Below are 23,396 nucleotides of genomic sequence, written 5' to 3'. Positions count from 1 at the left end.
AAGTTCAGATTAACATGTTGCAATATGGTGTGTGGCAATGGAGCTCTATAGAGAAAGGGACACATGTAGACTGCCAGTGAACGTTCAGGAGGTGATATGAATCTGATTCTGTAATTGTAACTGGTGATTAGCACGTCAATTATCAGAGTCAAGAGAATCTCCCATAGACATGCCTACAGGCAACCTAATCTGCATAGTCGGACAGCAAGGATTTTCCTGGGTCATGCTGGAGTGTGTCAAGTCAACAATTAAACCTTAAAGGTCACAGCTCCTTTTCCAGACCTAACCCTTAAAAAAACGAAGCTTGAAAGAAATGCTTAAAGGAATTACCCAGTAACTTCAGGCCCTCAGTATTGACTACTGGTGTTGACAGCAAAGCAGCTGCCTGTACTCAGTCTCCATGTCTCTGCTTTCTCAGGCTGGGAAGAAGTACGTTATAGACAGATTCTGTTCCTTACCTTCACTTTCATCCCTGTTGCCCATCTGGTTTCTCTCTTCTCTGGACCACCTCTTCAGCTAGTCAGATAAAGACTCGATCAGTTGTTCTCAATCTCTAGTTTATATCAGAGTCACCCTCCTAACTGCATATGCCTTGGCTTCTTGAGCCCTTCCCCCCAAGATTCTCATTTAGAAAAGATGCGTGGAGCCTGCAGTTATACATCTGTGATCACCATTGGTGATTGCTGTATGGTGTTAGTTTCCTGGAAGGAAGAATTTTATTTGGTTCATGGCTTGGGAACGTAATGTCCGTCATAGTGGGAGAGAAAGATACTGTAGAGTTTACAGAAGCAGAATCATGTGGCAGGCATTCCTCAGATCTCAGCAGACCAGGAAGTAGAGAACGGGTAATATGTGGGACTTTTTCCCCTTTGTGGTCAGTCTGGCACTGACGAAATGGTGGTACCCAAGTTCAGGTCACGTATTCCCTCCTCAGTGAAATCTCTCCAGAAACATTCTCAAAGACATACCCAGATGTTTCCTGTGTGCTTACAGATTCAGTTATGTTGACAGCGATGATTAAACATGACAGTGCCCACCTCTGAGAAGCACTGATATAAGAGAAGCCAAAAGAGCCTGAGCCCTCTTTGAACTATTCCCCATAGGATTCTAGTTTGAATCCCCACTTCTTCTTTGCACCCTCCTTCTTCTTTGTGCACTGGAGATAATTTTGTCTATACTTTTACATGACTGGCATTATAATAAGTTTGTTTCCACTAATATCACCACAAACATATGAGTAATATGTGGTGTCCTGTCGATACGATGGCACCAAGTGATAGGACTCTATTACACTCCAAAGGGACTGCCATGTATACCAGCATGTATGTGCATGACTGTGTGTGTGGATATTCTAACTGTTCTTACATCTTTCCTTGTATCACATTAAATACAAATTTCTTCATCTTCTGCAATGTATTAATATAAAAGGGATTTATATACTAATGGCAATTTTATTTCTGCAGTATAAAAATACTATTAAGCCAGATATGGGACTAATATGTATTTTGGAGTAAAATCCAGAGAAGGAACTGTACAATGGTATGGCATGAGTACTCCTGACCTCTGCAGAGAGCATTCTCCCTCAGCACTATGGCTCTCCAACATAAGTGATCACTTGCATCTTGCAGAGGGACGGAGCTCCCAGGCCGGAAGTGATTAACAGTGGATGATGAGAGGAGAGGTCCTCAGCCATGCAACTACTTCAATACAGTTTCAGTCATTTCCCTGCTTAAGAGGATTCGGGAGGCCTAGCTATGTACTCAGAGGGCATGCGTGAGAAACGTTACTGCCTAACAACCAGCATCCAAGTAATATGGGGGAGGGCATCAGCTTCTTTTGGGGAACAGTTACACTTTTGTTGTACTCCGTTTCTTTGAAAACCGGTCATCACAAACTGAATTAAATTATATTGCTGGGCTCAGAACATGCCACTCTAACACTTGGTGCCCTGGCATACAGAGTCTATTAAGCTGAAATTCAGGATGATCACTTTCTGACTTTTTTCTTTGTCTATGAGAGACCCTCATGTCCAGAGGAAAGGGAGGAAGACACAGAGATGACAAGAAGCATGTGAACAAACAAAGTTTGATGAATGTTGAGATTGTATCCCATTACCCAGCTATTACAGTTTCTTATATGGTTGTCCAATTAATAGGGAAGCTGTGTGTAAAACATAATTTTGTCCCATTTCTATGAGTATTTCTGAGAATTTCATATCATAAAGTACTTACTAAATAAATTGATTATTACTTGAGCATAATCTGTCTTATGCTGTAGGAGTGTCAGTCATGAGACTTGTTTTGGGCAAAGAATGCTATTCCTGTGTCACTCCTGTAATAAACCATCAGCTGTTTACTGTATTCAGATCCTGCTGTTCTCTAATGCCCCAGATAACTCAGGATGGTTTCCACTCATGTTGGAAAGTCCTGATGTAACGAAGCCTGTAGTACGGTCATAAAGTTCACCTAATGCATTTACAGTTTTTGAAAATTGTATTTTCATCAAATTTTTAAATTATCCCATAAATAGAGTCACACTTTGACCATAACTCTGGTCAGTTTTGAGGTGCACGAGATGGAGATAAATCCTGGCTTTTTCCCCCTTCTGTTCTCATTTTACTTCTGTGGGCTGTATGTTTGGGAACTATAAGAGATTACTTTGCATCAATTGCACTTCATCTGGATTCAACGTGGCAGAAGCCATGGGTTTTGAAGTACGAATCGAGAATCCATGACAGATCAATTCTGACACCACCGCAATCTGTTTTATTTCCAAAAGCAAGAATAGCAGAGCCCCTCAGCCCCAGCTAGAGGAGCTTCTTCCTGCAGTGGCTATCAGTCAGTGCAGAGCTGGTCAAAGCGGAGAATAAGTGACTCTGTGAGTTCAGCCTTAAAGACGACATTCCAATCAACCAGCCAGCCCTTTATCCCACAAAGCCAAGGGAACGTTATGGAAGCAAAAGGATGTACTAAGGGATGGGAAGGGTTGTTGTTAAATGTCGTCTTCTGAACATGAAATAACCATTGTAGCTATTAACTCTTACATACAGGTGATTGTGCATATAAGACCCGTAGACGATCTAGCCACCCAAAGCTTTGGCATCAATTGGTTAAGGGTTGTACTCCTGGGGTCCCTCTACCCCCTGAGGAAATGTTGGTAGTTGGTAGCTTCTGGGCAAAGAAGAATCATTCTTTGAGGATGTGGTCACTGACAAGGGTGCCCATGACAAGGGTGGGTAGCCCTACATGTTGCACATATTGGTAGCATTAATTGGACTTAATGGCTTATTAAAAAGAGAATAGGGAGGGAGGGGACATGGAATCTGTGTGGGGAAGTGTTGGGGAAAATCTTCAAAGAGTTGGAGGGGGAGGGATCCGGTAGATATGATCATATTTTCTTGTGCACATGTATGAAATTTTGAAGGAATTTTTTTTTAAAGTAGAACATAGCTTTGTGAAATGTTAATGCAGGTTTCAGCACTGAAGAAGCTGTTGCTAGGTGCTGAATGACAAGTCCTTCCAGCCTGTGTGTGAGAGGCTTCCTGTAAAAGAAATGAAAGCCTAGAAGTGGGGAGGAAACAGTTTACAGCCTTGCTTGTCATTTCTTACTGTTTGTTCTTGCCAAGAGCTCTGGTGGAAAATACAGAAACTTTAAGAACAGATTTTTATGAAAAGAAATAATTTGTTAAATGTCATCTTTCTTTCAGTTTAGAGAATGTTGTTTCCTAAACATAAAACCTGTGGTTAGTATACTTTTCTAGATTTTAAAATAGAAGGAAGTATTTTTTATCACTAAAAGTTTCATCACCAACTCTTAAGTAGTACTTGTGTGTGTGTGTGTGTGTGTGTGTGTGTGTGTGTGTGTGTGTGTGTACTGTGTTAACTGCTTTGCATTCCTGTGAGAAAAAGAAAGAGAGGGAGGGAGGGAGGGAGGGAGGGAGGGAGGGAGGAAGGAAGGAAGGAAGGAAGGAAGGAAGGAAGGAAGGAAGGAAGGAAGGAAGGAAGTTAAAGCCAGAAAGATTTATTTTAGCTTACAGTTTCACTAAAACCTTTAGTCCAGCATCATTTGGCCAAGGGCTGTGAGTCTGTGGTGGGGCAGGAAGCACTCCGTGGGGCAGAGCAAAGAAGCCTAGAGAAGCAGATAAGTTGTCTAGTAGCTGCCAATCCAGTAAGCTATGAATCTGTAAATCCATTCATGAAGTCAGAGGCCTGGGGATCAAAGCTTAGGGAGAAAGCCTCCCCAACACAAGCTTTTTAGGGACTTCTAACATCCAAACTCTGATAGCGTGAAACAGTTGGCATCAGACTGTTCATTTATTTGCTTAACAACATGTTGGGAGTATTTATATTTGCTTGACAAAAGCTCTGGATATTTTTTAGGAGCCTTTCCGCTTGGCCACTGCTAGGCAAACAGCCCTTCCTTTCCAGCCTGATTTTAGTAAGTATAAGAGTATGTAAATGTGTAGTGTATTTAAGCGATTGCTTAGTTAAGGCCCACAGACAGCCAATGTTTTTCTACCTTAAATGGCACAATAGTATTTTTGTCCACAGGCTTTGCATACATTGAGTTAGAATCGATCCTTGGTAAAATTGCCATTGGTGAGGGGCCTTTCAAGGGCATAGAATTTAATTACAAAATTCTTTTTCCCCCAAAGTATACAAGAATACTCTTTATCCTCAGCTTTCAACACTGCTGCTTATTGCCGTTCTTAGGCCTGCACTCCATAGGTGGGTTTTTTGTTTTTTGTGGTTTTTGAAAAGGCTATTTAATGGCTTGATGAAGATGGAGATACTTTTAGCAAATGGAGAGATTATTATTAATGGCATGTCAGTGTCAAATTGGATTCTAGCTTGAAGTAAACCAAGGCATTTGAGAGTTCAGGGTGGCCGTAGTCTGTTTTACAAACATCAGAGGTTCTTTAGAGGTTCAAACAATTAACTCACTTTGGTCACTGGAAATTCCATGTCAATTTCTTATCTCTGAAAGATAATTTTGGGTTTTTTTTGTCTTGAGTTTTAGGGGTTATGCTGTGCTGTGTGGTTGTCAGGGCATCTTCTTGGCTGGTGCACACACCCTTGACTATTTAGTTTCTTTGGGTCCTCCTCGTTGCAGGTTTCTCAACATGTTCTTTATTTAGATAGAGCTTTCTGCCATCTCGGATGAAGGAGCCCATCCAGGACTCCCCTCCTGGCTCTTCCCTCCCATGTTCTCTGCAGTCTTGGAAGAGTGTCCTCTGGTTGCCCGTGTAAAACAATCTGTCCAGTTGTGTAAGATGCGGACAATGGGCCCATGTAAAACCCATTGGCTGCCTTCCAGTAGCTGCTCTATGTGTGTACACTGGAAAGGCTGCCTCATTGTCTCAGCTCTTTGATGGTCATTCCCTTGAAATCCCCATCCTCCTCAAGTGGTTTCTTTCTCTTGGGTCCTCTGTAGTGAGTAATGCCTTGCTAGCAGGTGGAGGAGGGAAAGGAGAAAGTTAAAGCTTCAGGTCTTTCATAGGTAAGGACTTCCAAGGCAAGCTGCGAATTTAAATGGAAGAACTTTGGCATGGTCCATAACCTTTTAGCTCCTTGGGCAATTTGAGGTGATTACAAAAAGGGAGTAATGGCAGTCCCCTTCCCATCTTTCAAGAGGTAACTTCATTAATACGCTGAGTTTCTCTAAATTGAGTTGAATTATTAAACATACCTTTATTTGCTTCTTATTTTAAAAATCAGTTGATTGGGTCAATATTTTATGGTGCTATGGACTTTGTCTTCACTGTGTCATTTATATAAAGTAATTTGGTTGCTGCCCCCAGTGCTCCAGGAACTATTTCAGAGAACAGCACTCCTTCCCACTTAAAATCCGACAAATTTGGGAAACTTCTCTGCCATTTTCCCAAAATGCCTTATTCCTTGGTTTGATCCCTAAATCTCTAAACAACATTATGCCAGACATGGCTTCCACCATCATTGCTGAGAGGCTAGCATCCTTTAGTCCCTGTATTCCTTCAGGTACCACAGTCCCCAGAGGCCTAGGTGTACGTAGGCCATGTGGATGGAAGGAGTACTCAGGTGGGACATGAATATGTCAGTAGTGAAGAAGGTAGAAAGGCAGAAATCCAACCTCCTTCTGAGTGCATAAGTTTGAGTACTTGTGTCGATCCTGGCAGAATTAGAGTTAAACCAGTGAAAGACAACATAGATGGTTAGAAACTCTCTTTTCGTGTTTGATATGAGCATTTTATATTAGATGTCTCTGCTATTCTTTTCAAAGTTAAGCCAAAGATAAAAAGTACAAGGGGTAGTTGACATGAGTCAGAACATCCTAGAACACATGAAATGCTACAGAGACACTCCATGCCTCTTTACATACACTTTGGCAAACCCATGAAGGTACTATATTGGATCCTTTTGAGTTTCTTCCAACCCCTCTCCTTTTCTCTTCCTTTTCTCCATAGCCAGGGTCTTTCTTTGTTGTCGTGGATGGCCTTGAACTCCCATCTCAGCAGTTCAAGTAGTGCGGATTCTAAGTGGGCCACTGTTTCTGCCTTGCCATATTGTGTTTTATTTAAAAGTTAATTTGCCTGTCTGTGGTTATAGGGGTTGAACACAAGGCCTCACACATGCTAAACATACAACATTTCTGAGTCTTACCGCACCATCATGATATTGGTTTTTGGTATGTCCTGCTGACAGCGGCTTCCTGTGTGTGGTTACTGAGGTGATCCATGGGACTATTTCTCTCTGCAGATATTACACAGTATATGAAGTGTTTCTTCAGGTTTAGAGACAAAGAGGAAGAGTTTGGGGGTCCGATGATGGGAAGACATAAGATAACCTATGGACCTCTATGGACTTCTCTCACATGTTTAAAGCATATCAACATAAAATGTCTGAGCTCTGATAATCACTTGCACCTTAATTTTGTACACTAATAAAACATTTGTTCTTCTACAGGTCTTGAATACCATCATGGCCAAACCTTATGAATTTAACTGGCAGAAGGAAGTGCCCTCTTTCTTGCAAGAAGGAGCAGTTTTTGACAGATACGAAGAGGTAACAGTGCCGTTAACTTTTTCCCCCTCTCAAACAATCTAAAAAGTTATCTAATTTTGATCAAAGTACTGAATGTTCTTTCACACAAGTAACATCTTTGAGGCTTATAAAATTGCAATGGCAGAGGGTGAAGAATGGGGTAGAATGATAATATACTGTCAGTGAGTTGTTGAATGATCACCACGTGCCCGATAAAAAGGTAGCAATGATGGGCGTCATTTATTAAGTGACCGTCTTGTGACAGGCTGGTTTCTCAATGAGTGCCTTATTTCATTCCATATGCTGTATTTCATTTTACCGATGAGCTCCTTATAAGGTGTTTGCTACCACTGTGATTTTACAGATAGGGCTCATGCAGGAACGGTTTGGGTTGATGCCGTGCTTTGGGCAAGCTTTCCTTGTAAACCTTTCTATTCCCTACTCCTGTAGCAGTGCTTGGGCTTGGTGCTAGTTTATTTGCTTGTTTCATTTGTGCAGAGTGTTATGGCCAAAGCTTTGCACACCTCTGCTTCTGTGGCTTTTTGTTCACACCTTTGCAAAACCTGGAGCCACTTTGCAAAAAAGTGGCTCCATGCTTTCTGTAGAGCCAGGAATTGAGCCATCAATGAGCTAGAAGGGATGGAAGGGTGAGCCTTACCTTGAAGACTTGAATTGGAGATGACCTGGGGAAAAGTTTAGGATGAAAGTGGAGTTTTCTCTAAGGCACAGGGAAAGGTAAAATGAATTCTCTTACAGCTGGAGATGATTCCTTTAGAACCAAGGAGTGTTGGGGCTGATATGCAGCCCCCTGAGGCTGAGAGTGTCCTTAAGTAGAGACTGCCTTTGCCCAGGAACTTGGTTGTGCTGGCTGACTTGACTTGCTCTTCGCAGCATGTATCTTGTTCTAAGAGTCACATTTCCAAGAAATCAAATTGAAAGAGCAAATGATGAACCAAAACGCCATCACTGTTTCTTACCTTGATTTCGGGTATTAAAGTGATAGTATTCGCATGTCTGTAACTTGACCGCAAAAGGAGTAAGTGCCTTGCACTGTAAGATGAATCAAAGCAATATCCCACCACCAGAGGCAACTGCTAGATTGCCTTGCAGTTTTCTTCTAGCCTTTTTATTTTGTTTCATTTTGTGTTTTATTTCTCCCTTGTAGTTGAGATCATGGAATACATTTTTAAAACCCAAACTTTCCATAATTCATCTCTTCCCTGCTTCCACAATTTCATTTCCAACTAGTTTTTCTCATGTACCCTCCATGGTAATCATAGCCAATCTCTCGTGGACTCTTTTCTCCTCCTGAGCTCCACTTGTTCCCGGGGTTTAATGAGCAAACTCCTGCTCAGCCTTCAGGACTCAGATGAGGAATCTTCCCTGGTCAGGCATCTCCTTGACCTCCTCAGAAGTCCATAACTCTCTTGTGCCACCAGAAGTCTTCCTTCGTGTGGTTTACCTCCATCACACTTTTTATTCATGTGTCTACCTTTTGAAAAGTAGTCTGCATTCCCAGAGCCCACGTGCTAGGTTTTACTTATTTTTCTCTTCCCGGGTACCAGTACAATGTGCTTCACTGTCAAGCTCATTGTAATGCTTAGCAATACATAAAACCAAGTCTGGCTGGTTATTATTTTCTTCCTTTCTTCTCTGGAGCTAGTGCTTCAGCCTGGAGCCTCAAAAAGGCTGAACATGGGACCTATAACTGAAATTTACCCCAACATTTTTCCCTTGATAATTGGGATTAGAATAAGATGATAGTCCTTGAAGCTCACACGGAATCTGAGTTTCTACAGGCTCAAATTATTTGGGTAAACCATATGAAATACATATCATCTAAACAGCTTATAGTTTCAACTCTTTTGTACAGAGAGTAAGTTATGTAAGTGGCTATATTTACATCACACAATGTGGCATAGAAAGTCAGGGACTAACTGTTCTATTCAAGGCTTCCTTCTGATCACCTGATCTAGGTTGGGTGCCACTGAGCGGGATGGCAACGCAGGTGACAGAATTTACTGTCTGTTCTCTCTCACTGATAGGCAGTAGGGAAAAAGTCCTAAGGGTTTATGTAATGTTTGAAACGAGGATAGGCGCCTAGGGAAGATGCAGATGGAGAGTTGGAGATCCTGGGAACTGTTTGTATGCACTGTGGGGAGTAGACACTCATGGTGGAGTGAGATTAGCAAGCTGCTGTGGTTGAGGGAATGCTAGTAAACTGAAGGGTTCAGCAAGCAAGCCCTGACAGTTTCGATTCTTCCGTGTCCCTCCATCTTCCTAGATCAGGAAATTCTTTTCGCAGGGCCTCTCTTTATGCCATGTCACATACATTTGTGTAGCCTGCTTCTGGGAAAGTGGGAGAGGGGGAGTATTGGAAGTTGAGAATGACTTTCCAAAGTCTACCACTGTGTCAAATGGCAAAGGGTCGTATTTTGGAGCAGTGTTGTTCCAAACCCATCCATACCATGGTTCTGTAGTGTGGGCTAGTGTGAGACATCACATTTCTTGACTGCTCGAGTGACCCAAATGATTTTCAGATTTCTAAGGCGATTTTCCAGCCTGATAATCTGTAAGATAGCTTAAAAATATTACTTGTTTTCCCATAAATCAGAGAGGTCACCTGAAAGAGACACAATGTGATATCTAGCAAAATTTTATCTTTCTTAGTGCTAGGTAAGCAAAAGCATTTTCGAAACAAACATTTGTCTTGGGAAACAAAGTGCTAGGAGGCTCGAGGATGGAGGAGCTGAAGCTTGTGTGCCCCTTTGACCCTTGTGGTGGCCTTGTTGGCTTCTGAATCATCACAACTCACTCCTATTTAGAAAATCCTAGTTTCTTCTGCTTCTCTAGGCATGCGCACTCCCCCAGCTTTCCCTGAATTCGAGGGCGACCTGAGCCTGGAGGGAAGAAACACCAAACACCTGTGAAACTCAGACCAGCCAGGCTTCATTGTCCTCACTGTGATTTCATGGGGAAGTTTAGTGAGAGACAAAACAAAGAATTTCAACTTTATAGAGTAAACAGAGCGCTTTCCTAAGAACACATCAAACCAGGAAGCCAAATCGTGTTTCAGGCTGGATGGCAGCCAATTTTTCTTACCATTTTCCAATTCTATAAGATGCAGTATTTTGGAGCCACGGCCATTAAAGTACACACTTGTAAAAAATGTAACCGGAAAAGGCTTCCTTCTCCAGTTTGTACATAAACAACCCTGAGACGTGACAGCTGACTGCCGGTGGGAAGTAGGAGAACTAAAGAAAAGGAAAGCCAGGCGTCTAGCAACGTCATAACATAGGGGCTGACGTGTGAAGGAGCATGCATGGTTTCTGCTCCAGATAACGGCTGTCACATCTGCAACAATAGATTAACTTCCACATGGTCAGGGAAAAAATGTTTAATAACTACTGAGGGATTTACCCCCCAAATAATTGTATATATATATATATATATATATATATATATATATATATTGCATTGATGCATTGTTTTTATGTGTATGTATTCCTGAAGGGTTTTTTTTTTTTTTTTGAGGCTACGGAAATTTCAAAGGTTCACTTTGCAATAGCATTTGTAATAACATCCAATTCTATTGTCATTATACTTCTATTAAAATATCTACCTAGTGGTTCTATTAAAACATTAAAGGTGGCATACCCCTTTATTCCCAGCACTTGGGAGGCAGAGGCAAGCAATTTCTGTGAGAGTTCAAGGTCAGCCTAATCTATGAGCCTGATCTGCACGCAGAGAGAAACCCTGTTTTGAAAACAAAACAAACCCCCCTGTATTCCTTCCTTATTTGACTTATAAGTTACTTACGCACAAAATATATTTTGTTGATGAAAAAATGTTTAATATTAAGTGCCTAAAGAATTCCTCTTTCAGAAGAGAAGGGCAGCGGTGCTTTGCAGATGTGCACAGCTCAGATGTCTCCTTGACTTTCACAGCACTCCTTTCCATGGGCTTCTGGGTTGTCTGTATCTCACACCATCCCTCAGTGCTCTCTCCCACTTTCTAGACAGTACCTCCCCATTTCCAACCTCCAGTTCCTTCCGATGCTGCCACTCTACACTGCTTTGCTTCTAAAATCCTGTCTCACACCCAATTTCAGCAACACATGAGTATTGTTTGCAAATGACTTTGACTAAAGCTGTGGCAACAGCAGATGAGGGTGACAGCACTTCACAGTAGAACCCACAGCCCTTGGGAGGAAGTTCCCTTGCCCAAACCCTTCTCTTTTGCCCCAGTCTGCCACCCAGGTGCATGCCTGCCTTTAAATTATTTTAACCATTTGTTTATGTGTGTGTGGGCGGGGGGGGGGGGATGTGCACTTGTGTAGAGGTCAGAGAACAACTTGCTGGATTTGGTTCTCTCCTGGAAACTTTTGGGGGCCAAGGATTAAACTGAGGCTGTCAAGCTTGGTATCAGTTGCCCTTTTCCTCTGATTCACCCCCCCCCACACACACACATACACCCTTGATATAATGTAGTTACTCTTCTAGAGTCTTTTTTCAGTTTGCTCTCTTCATCTTTTACATATATGTTTCTCAATTACTTCGAAAAGATAAAATTCCTCATGTCAACCACGGAGATGAAGTTCTGGTCTCCTCCCATCTGGAAGTAACCCCTCCTTGCAGACTTCTGTGCCCTTTTCACCTCACATTAGCTTGTAGCCCAGATTCCTGCTTAAATGAGTGGAGTTACCACGGGAAGAGCCTTGCCATTTCCTCTGCCCTTTGTCTGCTGCCTTAAGCGGGCATTTTTCTACTGAACCTTTGTGCCGAATCTGCTCAGAGCCATGACAGCAGCTACTAACCCAGCATGGATGTCCCAGGCTTGCTGTGTGTCTAATGGGATTCAAGAGCTGAGTGTTATTGTATTTTAGTTAATTTCAACTTACATAACTACCTTCTTAGGGTGCATGACTATCATTGGCCCATATATGCAGTTATCTCAATCTACAACCAGATTTGAAAACACCTTGCTCCTGTTTCACAGCCAAGAAATCCCTCAGTTCCTTGCATCTGAGTCCCCTAAGTCTTTACAGCCACTTCTTCCTAGGAACATCCAGAACAGGGGTTTAAATGAGAGCAGTCAGTCTCTTGCCAGAGGCTAGCCCCTTCCCCATACCCAAACACCCAAACTTCCTTAATCTCTCATGAGATTCCTTGTCTTTGTTATGCTTGTGTCAATAGACAAAAATCACACTGATCTAGATTAAGGCTCTTCACTGTTTTTTTTTCCCAATCAATTTATTTATTCAATATCGAGCCCACCTCTCCTCCTAGCCCTGGGTCCTACAATCCTCCCCTGATTTTCCCCTTTCCCTTCACCTCTGGGAAGGGGGAATCCCCTCTCCTGTGTATCCCCCTATCCTAGCACATCAAGTCTCTGCAGGACTAGGTGCATCCTCTCCCACTGAGGCCAGACAAGGCAGCCCAGTTAGGGGAACGGGGATCCACAGCCAAGAAACAGATTCGGGGGCAGCCCACTCCAGTTTTTGGGGAACCCACATGAAGACCAAGCTGTATGTCTACTACATTTGTTAGGGGATAGGGGGACTAGGTCTAGCCTGTGCTAGTTCTTTGGTTGTTGGGTCAGTCTCTGGGAGCTCCCACGGGTCCAGGTTAGTTGATCCTGTTGGTCTCCCTGTGGAGTTCCTATCTTCACTGTTTTAATCTCTCCCTTTTCCTTTCTGTATTTCTCCCTCAGCCTTGGCAAGTGCTCCCCCACTGAGCTGTGTTCTTGGCCTGGCTGTAGTTTAACTGTAGAGTCAAGCAACACTTCATTCCATGTTTCAAAGGCAGTGTTTCACTGAGCCTTGTAGGAAAGAGTGCCTTTGCAGACCAAAAAGGGCCAAAGAAAGCAGCAACAGAAAAGACAAAAGCATTGGGCATTCCAGTTACTTCCTTGTAAGGATGAAAAAGTGGTTGCTTACTGTAACACTGCTTCAGGTCACATTTTCATATGAGGAAAAATTCAGAAACCAGCTTGCCAGGGCGAGCTGGCTATTGCCCATCTCTCTTGGATTCTGGGAAGGTATGATAGCACAGAGTTGCATTTGGAAAGGTGCAAAGTTGGCATGACAGACACCATTTTGCTTTTTTCCTTGTCTGTTGGGCCCTGAACAGGTTTGGTCTGCATATGGCCTGCAGACCCCTTCGACATGCACAGAAGGGGAGGCAGCTGGTAGCAACAGCTGCTGCCAGGCCAACTGAAGCAGCAGTTGCAAGGGCCAGAGGCAGAAGAAAGGAAAGGCACAGACAAGGGGGCCAGGCTTCCTTGTGGAGCAGAGCATTCAATTTAGGAAATATCCTGGAAACCCACACAGCAAAACCTTTTCAAAAGATTCCCAAAGGAACTATTTTGGTTTAAACATATAACTCCCCCTAAAGGACAGTTACAGGGTGGAACAGCTAGCTAATCATGAGGTCTTTTACTACTAGACCCAGATCATGTGATTTTTTTTTTAATTTTAAACAAACAATCATACAAACAAATCCCTGTATTTGTAATTGATAGAATAGTAGACAGCTGATCGAATTGTGGCAAATTCTTTTATAAAAGTCAATCATTTGAGGGAAGGCTCTTAAATAGTGCCCATTTCACAGTGAAAAACAAAAGTCGTCATTCTTCATTTTACTTCCAAACTTTATCTAGTTCAGCTTGTGCCTGCAGGGTCAGGATAGTGGGTTCCCAGAGTAAGCGCTAGCTAAGTAACAGCCGGTGCTTACACTGAAGGGTCCTAACAGAGACGGTCACCATGCTAGTGCTTGCTAGTGCTCAACTTTCAGAATCAAGCTGAAGGCACTGTTTAATTACTACACGTGGAACAGGACAACAGCAATAGCAAACAAACAAACACACAAACAAACAAACAGAAATTATCAGTAAGGTTCCAACAGATGTTGAGAAGTAGAAGGGGCTGGAGAACTGCAGGAGAATACAGGCTTATATGCTTGGAGGAGTTAAGGTTGGTGATTGCCAATGCATAAAATAGAACTTAAGTCTGAGTTTTGAATGTAAAAGGGGTCAAAGGCAGCCAATAAAAAAGTGAAGAATAATAAATTTTCTATGTTGGAGTATATTAAGAAAAAGTCTTAAATACTTTGAAAGAAATGAAATTTCTCTGCTTTTGTTCTATGGGGCTGAAGATTATAACGTTGTCTAGGGCATGCTCTGTTTAGTTACTAGCGCTTTTGGTGTGACTCCTCTATTTTTCCAGCTCCAGTCAATATCATAGCTTGACTTTTAAAAACAAAGTGTGAATGTCACTTTGTTCTCCAAAATGACTTCAGGCCCCTCCTCCTTCACTGTACGAAGAACAGCAGTAAGATGTGCTCACGTTGGATAAATTCACTGTAAGAAGAATAGCAGTAAGATGTGCTCACATGGGATAAGAGGAAGGAGTAATGGCTCTAGAAGACAGAACGAGAGACATCAGAGAGGAAGCTTCACCCAGGCTGAGACCTGACTATTGGCTCAGCCAACCAATCGAAGCACAGCTAAAATGAAGGCTGGTGCTAATAAGTTGTGCAAAGGCTGGTGGATGTGACTGGAGACTGCTTATCCAGTGGAGTGGCTTGCGACTCAGGGTGAGAGTAACTTCTCATTAGATCCTAAAGGCCCCAGGGAGCATCTCATGTTCTTTTGGTGGTCAATAGGAAGGGCCTGATAAGTGAATGGAATTGACGTGGCTGGATTCCCCAAGTCTGACTCAATCTGCAATCTGGAAGGGTAGAAGGAGGTCGAAGGATTAATGGGACAGTTGGTTAGAAACATGGAGAAACTGGAGATTTTGAGTATGGGAATAACAAACCATGGGCTCCTCGAACTTGTGAGGTGAGAGTGGTGAGGGAGATAGGGGTGCTGAAGGGGGCTAAGATAACTGACATGGGACTCTGGATGGTTATGATGCAAACTAGCAAAAAACATAGTCAGGCTAGGGGAGGGGACCTTTATGAGTGGGCTTAAGGTCTTAGGGTGTTTTTATGCCTAAGGTGGGAGAAAACTGTGGACAAGGACAGAAGTTCTATATGTGGTTTCTTAAAAGAAAGCATTTTTCACAAAGTAGAATCCACAGAATTTAGTCAAAAACAAGTTCAACAGAAAGGAAATTGAAGAAAGCAGTAAAAATAGCTTAGAAAGTGAGCAAGTGCATTTTCCTCCTGCCGTCTTCCCTCCTGGGGGGATCACTGGTGTCTTGGTGGGTTTAAGAACAGGCCTCTAGGACCTTCTCCGCAAGGCCCTTGCAGTGGGCGGCACTGACTGCACCAGCAGAGGTTGAAAAGGTTTTCACGAAGACCTATTATATGCCAAATAGCCATTTTAGACTTTTAAAAGAAGATCTGGTTGGCCTCTCACCTCTCTCCTTGCTAGGAGGAGGAGTGGAAGTGAATCTAAACATCAGGAGCCGACTGGAGGTTGGAACACAGCCAGTCCTCAAAAGCTCCCCTTCTGCCTGGCCACACAACGCAGCTACCCAGAGAGCTTCCCACAGGCTGATCCCTGCTCTCTCCTAAGATTCCCATCAATTTCCCACTGGCTTGGTCTCCGACATTAACAGAATTTAAGAGAAAGTCCGAGTAGGAGAATATGACATGCAGCTAAGGCTGAGGACCGTGCCCTTAAACAGTAAATCTTTAGAAATGCTGATGTGGTTACTGGATGATGATTTCAGAGAAAGTTGTTGATGTTACAGATTTTCGGGAAGGTTAAAAGCCACATGTATAGGGAAAAGATTCATGTTCAGGATTAAACTATTCTAAGTATGATATAGTATGTTTGCATGAATATATCAGACATTCTGAGTAGTGTGTAAATTATTTTGTAGCTCATTTGGCCACAGCAGTCCTCCACTACAGCTTAATAAAGTTAAAAACAAAACAAAACAAAAAAACCCAATAGTACACGTAACCCTTAACTGATCCAGAAATGTACTTTGATCTAGCAGAGGTGCTGTGATGTCACATCTGCTCTCATGACAAGGTTCTGAGAGAAGAAAAGAGAAAGCATTTTCTTAGATGAGATTTAAAATGTGTTAGAAAAGACATAAAGGGCCGTTTCTTAAAGGCATTGCCAGTTTTACAAAAACAGGATAGGTTTATTTAACCCACAGTGCTGGCTACCATCTGCAAAGCCGAGATAATACAGGCTACAAGAAGAAGTCTCTGACTTTGTTGTCTTGGTATTTCAGTGACAGAAGATGGACAGTAAATGGATGGGCCAAAATAAGCAACTAAATGTCCATAAATGTTAACTGTAGTTCTGAAGGAAGTGATAGCAGAGATGGGCCCTCGGGAGTACAGGAGGGGGAGGTGGTATGAGCTAGGTCAGAGGGGCAACTTGAATCAGGAAGTGACCATGATAGGACGTGATTGATAAGATGGGGCCAAGTTGGTCAAGAGCCTTCTAAGACATGAATCCTGTAAATTTGAAGTCATAAGGCTGACTCCAGTCAGAATATTAAAGATCAGGACCAAAGTTGGATCAGGACAAAACTGGGAGTCAAGAAGGGGAGAGCAGTTAGAAAGGTACTGGGCAGTTTCATTCTGTAGAGCAGAGGTTGCCAAGTAAGGGTTCCAGATTAGCATCTTCAGGACCATCACAGCTTTGAGCCCACTCAGCATCCTCAGAACCAACAAAGCTTTGAGCCCACTCAGCATGCCTCCTTAAAAGAGGCTGTGGGGATGGACCACTTAGATTTTAACAAAGCCCTCAGAGAATGCCACTGCACACTCAAGTATGAGAACAATGCTGTGGAACTAGGTCGAGAGCTTCTACTTCATCCTCGTTGCTGTGTGCAAGATTATTTTCAATGTAGACTGACATGCTCTCATTTACGTTTTGGAGACCGCTCTTTTGGTAGCTGTTTAAAGAATTGCTTATAATGTGTGATATTAGTCAGTGTTCCAACATTATAAAATGTCCATATAATGAACAGGTAACTGGTAAACTGCCCACTCTCTAATTCACACACTCGGGAGACTAAGGCTATATAGCAAGTACTAGGCCAACCTGTGCTATGAGCATGACCCGCCTCAAACTTGCTAGGTTGGCAAGCAGTAGTGGAACAGTGTGGTAGACATTAGCTTACAGCTCTGGGTTCTGTCTGTCACACCACTAGAGTGATGAAGGAAGGGAGGCAGGAAGAGGAAGCAGGGAGGACACAATTCACTTTAGTTCCAATTTTCGAGGGTCCAGTGCCAGGTCAGGTGAACCCTAAAGTTTGGGCCTAAAATGGCAGTGATAAGGAGCACCTGTTAGAGCTGGCACACCCCAGCGACCTAAAGGCATCCCGTCAAGACCCACCTCTTAAAGTTCCACCACTACTCATTAGTGTTACCATGGAGATATTCAAATTCTAAACCATAATAGGGGACCCTATAGGTTTGGGAGCACCAGGACTTCAAGGAAGGTAAGTTTGAATCCTTGTCCTTCCTCTACCCCCTCTATATCCTCAGATTGTATGTGTGTGTGTGTGTGTGTGTGTGTCTGTGTGTCTGTGTGTCTGTGTGTGTTGAGACATGTCCATGCTAAGTTGTCCTGGTCTGGCCTCAATGTTCTGCTTAGAAGTTGTTGCACCTGACTCAATACCTGTTACACCGGAGTCAACACCTGTTGCCTGTCTCAACGCCTGTTGTTACACCTGTCTCAACACCTGTTGTTACACCTGACTCAACACCTGTTGTTACACCTGTTTCAACACCTGTTGTTACACCTGACTCAACACCTGTTGTTACACCTGTCTCAAATATCTGTTGTTACACCTGTTCTCAGTACCCCAAGAAAGTGAGAGCTATAAACATGTGCTACCATACCAGGCTCTAGGGCTTGACATTCTGACAGTGTCACATCCTTTGAACTCAGACAATGTTTTGATCATCACTGTGGTAGAAAATAGGGAATGTGAAGGTAGAAGGTCTGAAAAGAAGTGGTTCTTTATCCAGTGATTTAGATTTTTGTGCCAATCTTCCTTCAACCATGTTTCCTGTCTTCCCATCCACTTGACTTCTGCCTCCTATAATAAAGGTTGTGCCAGGCACTTGGGCATTACGTCATTTGGCACAAACTCTGAAACGACTCAGAAATGCAAGTGCTAATGTCTGCCAGACTCTTGTAAAAACACCCAGGTCAGTTCCTTCCTCAGAACAGCCTTTAAAATAACAGCATTGATAATGTTATCTGGCCTTCCCTGCCCACGGAGCTGGCTCCTTGTCATCTAAGCATGTGATATTTAAAGAAAGACTCCTGTGGTTTGGAAAGTTCTGGCAAATAAGTGGCCATGAACACAATAGATTTGGTAAGAGCCATAACCCTGACATTTACAAGTTAAGACCTTGAACAGCTCCATCTGCCAGGTCACTCCTTTCACCTGAAATGCAAACAAAAAATGGACCCCAGAGGGCCCTACTCCTGGAGGATAGGCACCCAGTATGCGTATGTAGCTCTTCATCTAGAAGATTCTACCACACTGACACATTGTTAGTTTTTTTCTATTCCGAGAATAAATAAAATGTTCAGGCAAGCGGTCGGTGAGCACCGCAAAGCGCACACACTGGAAAGGGCTGTTCCTGATCGTGCCTTGCCGACGCTATGCAGACTCCTACTAACCAATCTCTTAGCTTCCTACTCCTTTGGCTTGATCATTGCCTTTCTCAGTGTGAGAGGTTGATTGACAGAAGCCAGGGCAACTCTGGGTTTTGCAGCCCAGCTCGTGCTGCATGGGAACCTCTTTACTTGTAGGTGAGATTGTAAGAGTGATTTCAAGACCTAGAGTTTCCAGCCCCTCCTTTACGTCCCCAAGGTCTAGTTGTATTTGAGCCAGAGATGGGAGGAGACACTCAGGATTGGGGCAGGATAATGAATGTGTATAATAATATCAAATGAGAGAGCTAGGGCAGAGTGGTGTTACATGTTCAGGGATCCTAGCATCGGAAGGAAGCGGGGATGTAAACTGCAGAAATGAAGAGAGATGGTTTCCCTGAGGTAGAATCACTGTCCTCAGGATGGGAGTGTGTCTGGTTTGCCTCCTCAGGTCTGTTGGTGAAGTCTGAAAGGGAAGGTGTTAGGAGTGTAAAAGTAAGGGAGTTTAAAAAAAATCTGGGTTATTGTTACTAATCTTATCAATTTTTTCTGTTTAGCATACACCACTACATGGATTAGTGACCCAAGACAGTAAACATTTACACACAAAGCACGGATTTGCACACATTACTACACAAAACAAAACCAAGCAGTTAAGGAAAAAAGAGATTCACTCAGAGTTATAAAAATATTCTCCCGGAACAATATGGTTTATAGAAACGAACTTCTTATTCAGTGAAATTGACAATAATTACATGAAATGGCTAGTATAGTCTGTTCTAATTTTTTTTCATTCATTAGTATCTTCAAGCTTCTTTGTTTTAGCACATTTTTAATTAGATATTTTCTTTATATACAGTTCAAATTTCAAATGCTATCCCGAAAGTTCCCTATACCCTCCCCTACCCACCCACTCCCACTTCTTGACCCTGGCATTCCCCTGTACTGGGGCATATAAAGTTTGCAATACCAAGGGCCTCTCTTCCCAATGATGGCCGACTAGGCCATCTTTTGATACATATGCAGCTGGAGACACGAGCTCTGGGGGTACTGGTTAGTTCATATTGTTGTTCCACCTATAGGGTTGCAGAGCCCTTCAGCTCCTTGGGTGCTTTCTCTAGCTTCTGCGTATCTTCAAGCTTTCTTATGTATCTATCTCTTAATATAGAAAGTGTATCCTACTGAATTCTCTGCATCTGTGTGGTCTATCTTAAAGTGGTGGGAATGTGGCTAGACTCAGCCTATCCCTAATACTTCTCAGCATATACTGCTGTGGAACCAGCGTTTACCAAGCAAAGCTATTCTTTCTTCTAAGATTTGTTTTTGTTTTTAATCATGGGTATGGATGGATGTCTCTGAATATGTGTGTTCATGTGAGTGCATGTGTCCTCTGAGACCAGAAGAGGGCTCCAGATCCCTGGAGCTGGATTGGCAGGTGGGTATGGGTAGCGTGCTGTAGGTGTTGAGGATCCTATGCAAGGGCAGTGCTTACTTTTAACCACTAAGCCATCCCTCCAGCCCTAAACTATTTAATAAGGCCCATTCACCGCCTACAAATGTTCATTAGAACATACAGTCTTTGTAAGGAGGTTTTACTCTTTCACATCTTTATCAAGTCATATGTTTTCATATTTAATTATAAAATTGAACTTACTTTCAAATATCAACTTTCAACTCCACATCTCCTATGTGGTGCTATGGTTTGTTGATCACCTGGCTGAATGGATGTTGTCACCTGGTCCTCACATTCAAAGTGTGTCTTTAAGTGAAGTACTTTTTATTTATAGGGATTTATATTTTAAAGGTGATTGGTCTACCTACAGAGAAAAATTAGCAAATCATCCTAAAATCTCAGTTATAGTTTTTTTCCTAATATTATCACGTTAGATAGATGCATATGCACTGAAATGAATTAAAAGAGCTCATTATTATACTTTAAACATTGCACATAGGAATTTTTTATTGTTTCTGTAATTTTTCTAAATGATCAATTCCCCATCAAAAGGACCCAAGCATGAATAAAATTGGGTCAAATTAAACAACAAAACAATACAATACAAGTGGTCGTTTCTGTGGGGAGAGGATGCTGCAAATAGACACACCTGTATCTCACCCAACCTTTAATTCCCTTGGAAGCGGCAGGGCAGCGTGGTTCTCAAGGACAATGGTAGCACATTCTACAAACCACAGCAAGTCACAGGCTGCCCTGCCTCAGCACGGGAGATGAGAGAATACAACATGGATGGCAAAGGATGGCAGGGACGGTGAAGGACCGTGACCCCTTTACAGCGACCTCCGTTTCTCCACATGCTCTCTACAGTGTGCAGTCCGCGCAGCATACCTTTTCGTTAAACAAACACACAATGGATGTTTTAGGTGTGGGGAGACGTGCTCTCACAACTGCTATACCTTGTCCTGTCAGCACAGAAGTGTCCATGCAACACACAGGAAGTAACGGCTGTGTTCCCACGATGTGGTGCTTTCAAAAAGAGGTGGCAGGCAAGATAGCACCAAGGACAACAGAGATGAGTCACACGTTAGCTTTGATGATAATACTCGGGTGGTTTCCCTTCACATCCTTACACCTAACTCTGCATTTTCTGTCTTTGGTACATTTTGAACGCAACACTTTCTCTTCCTTTTCTTACGTCTCACTGTTAGCTTTTGCTGCAGAGCAAAGCCCCTCGATTTTGTTTTTCCTTTGCACAGTCTTCTCAATTACTTCTGTTTTCTTTGTTTCTTTGTTTTTGTTTTTTGTTTGTTTTTGAGTTTGCTCTTCTTCTTGTTCTTCTTTGTCTTGTTGTTCCCCTTCCTTTTTTGACACGGTTTCTCTGTGTAATAGTCCTCATTGCCCTGGAACTCTTTTTGAGGACCACACTGACCTCATAGAGATCCACCTGCCTCTGCCTCCCATGTGCTGGGATTACAGGCGTGCACCACCACCGCCCAGCTAGATGTTCTTAGAGATGGAAGGTAATTGTATTCTTTCTGAGTAACAGGAGCACCTCACCCATGCAATAATTTGAAAGTCAATGCTGGGAGAATTCTTCTAAGGCTTGATCCATGCCCCACTTGCTGGGTACAAGGACAGCCTGCTTATGAAAAGATGAGGGAAGCATCCATTAGGAAAGTGTGAAGGAAGTCTGGGATGACTTCAGTTTACACAGAGCTTGTGGAAACAAAACAGGAAGAGTGTCTGTAAACAGTGAGTCAATGCGATTAAAGCATAAGGGTATAGCTCAGCTCCCCAGGCCTTGCACGTGTCACTGTGCTGTGCTAAAGAATTTAATTAAAACTCTAATGGCAAAATTACAGAGCTAGATTCTCTCTGGGTCCTTTTCAGCCTTTAATATAAATAGGAAGAGCTTGGTATTAGTTAGATCAGGCCACATGTCTGTGCTACAGGTGAATAGGCTAATGATAGCCAGGGCGTGCTATTAATTATAGAGATGAGTGCTCTCGTGTGGGTCTCCAGACTGGAGGGGAGGTTCAGAGTCCACCCTGGCTTGATTTTCTTGCTCATTCCATGTATGCTGTCAATGCGTCGGCACCCATTCAGGTGGGAGCCGAACAGTTAGCGAAACAGACAGCACATTTTAAAGGAACTCTAAATCCTGTATTAAGATTGAATTTATTTCCCATGCGATTTGAGGTGAATTAATTCTGTTTCTAAAAGTTAGAAGGAATGATTTTTGTTACTGCCCCTTGTTGGGGATTTTAGAGAAGGTACTGTGTTGGTCATACTGGGTTCTCTAACAGAAGAATTGATAGAATCTATGTCATCCATAGGGAGAGATTCATTGTGAGGGATTGGCTCCTAAATCCGGAAGTGAGTCTAGAAGCTGAGAAGTCTGTGAGCTTTTGACTCTGTTACAAATGCTACAGGTTGGAAGCCTGTCTAAAAGCCAGAGGCCTGACAGCAGAAAGCCAATGTGTGTGGGCCCTTCCACAACTGAAGGTCTGAGAGTCAGAGTACCAGCAACTGAGAGCAGGGGAGAAAGAGCAGGCCCTCCCCACATCTGACCTGCGGGTCCTCCACAGGCTCTGGAATGCTCATATACTAGAGAGAGCAGACTATCTTAGTCAATCCATGAGCACAAAGACTGGTCTCTCCTCGAACTACCCTCTGCATCCATACTTCAAAGAGATAGTTTATCAATTCTCTGGGCACCCTCTAGTTCAATCAAGTCAATGTGTCAGCCATGGAGAATATTTTCTCTTTTAGTGCTTTCAGTAGGAATGTGGACCATGTGGAGCAGTTACTCCGCACTGGATCCAAACCTTTCAGAGTCCTAACAGCCCCTTTAATTTTCAGCCCCATTTTGTGGTCTGCAAAGCAGGGACTTTGAGTAGTTAAACTCCTCTCTCCATAGACCTTGAATGAGAAATTCAGAGGACTTCTTCCAGCAGTCTGTGTTTCAAGATCTGTCCCAGTGAATCTAAGGGCAGGTGCAGCTCAAGCTTGTGAACCCTAGGCAACGGCAAGATGAAGGATTGTAGACTAACTAGAAAGGCAAAAATTAGAGGCTTCTAAAGCTCTTTACTGCTAATCTCCCTGAAACAGGAAGTCATGATAAAAGAAGAGAAATTTATTGGAAACCAACAAACTTCTTTTCCTAGGCATACACAGAACCCATGCAAAAAGCCAGACTCAGTCCATGTGCCTATAACCTACTGGGGAGAGAAAGATATCCATATATTTGCTTGTTTGTTTATTTTGGTGTATGTGTTTTATTCATGTGTTATATGTACTTGTTAGTGTGTGTGTGTGTGTGCACTCCCACAAGCCTG

At 42.8% G+C, this 23,396-nt stretch overlaps 1 protein-coding gene across 11 annotated transcripts in view; it reads left to right on the top strand.

Moving 5' to 3' along the window:
• The window catches only part of Plcb4 (phospholipase C beta 4), a 360,685-nt gene that overhangs the window by 218,357 nt on the left and 118,932 nt on the right, over nucleotides 1-23,396 (top strand). For all 11 annotated transcript variants that reach the window (XM_085833842.1, XM_029473929.2, XM_029473932.2 and 8 more), the window contains one exon: nucleotides 6,942-7,040. In XM_085833842.1, coding sequence (XP_085689968.1) covers nucleotides 6,957-7,040 — 84 coding nt within the window. In that variant the 5' untranslated portion in view covers nucleotides 6,942-6,956. The remainder of the gene's footprint in view (nucleotides 1-6,941; nucleotides 7,041-23,396) is intronic.

This window comes from Mus caroli, unplaced genomic scaffold (genome assembly GCF_978045245.1).
Source record: "Mus caroli unplaced genomic scaffold, Mus_caroli_1 scaffold_2, whole genome shotgun sequence".
Lineage (NCBI taxonomy): Eukaryota > Metazoa > Chordata > Mammalia > Rodentia > Muridae > Mus > Mus caroli.
The sequence above is the reverse complement of the archived record's forward strand: the minus strand, read 5'-3'. Positions and strand labels throughout refer to the sequence as shown.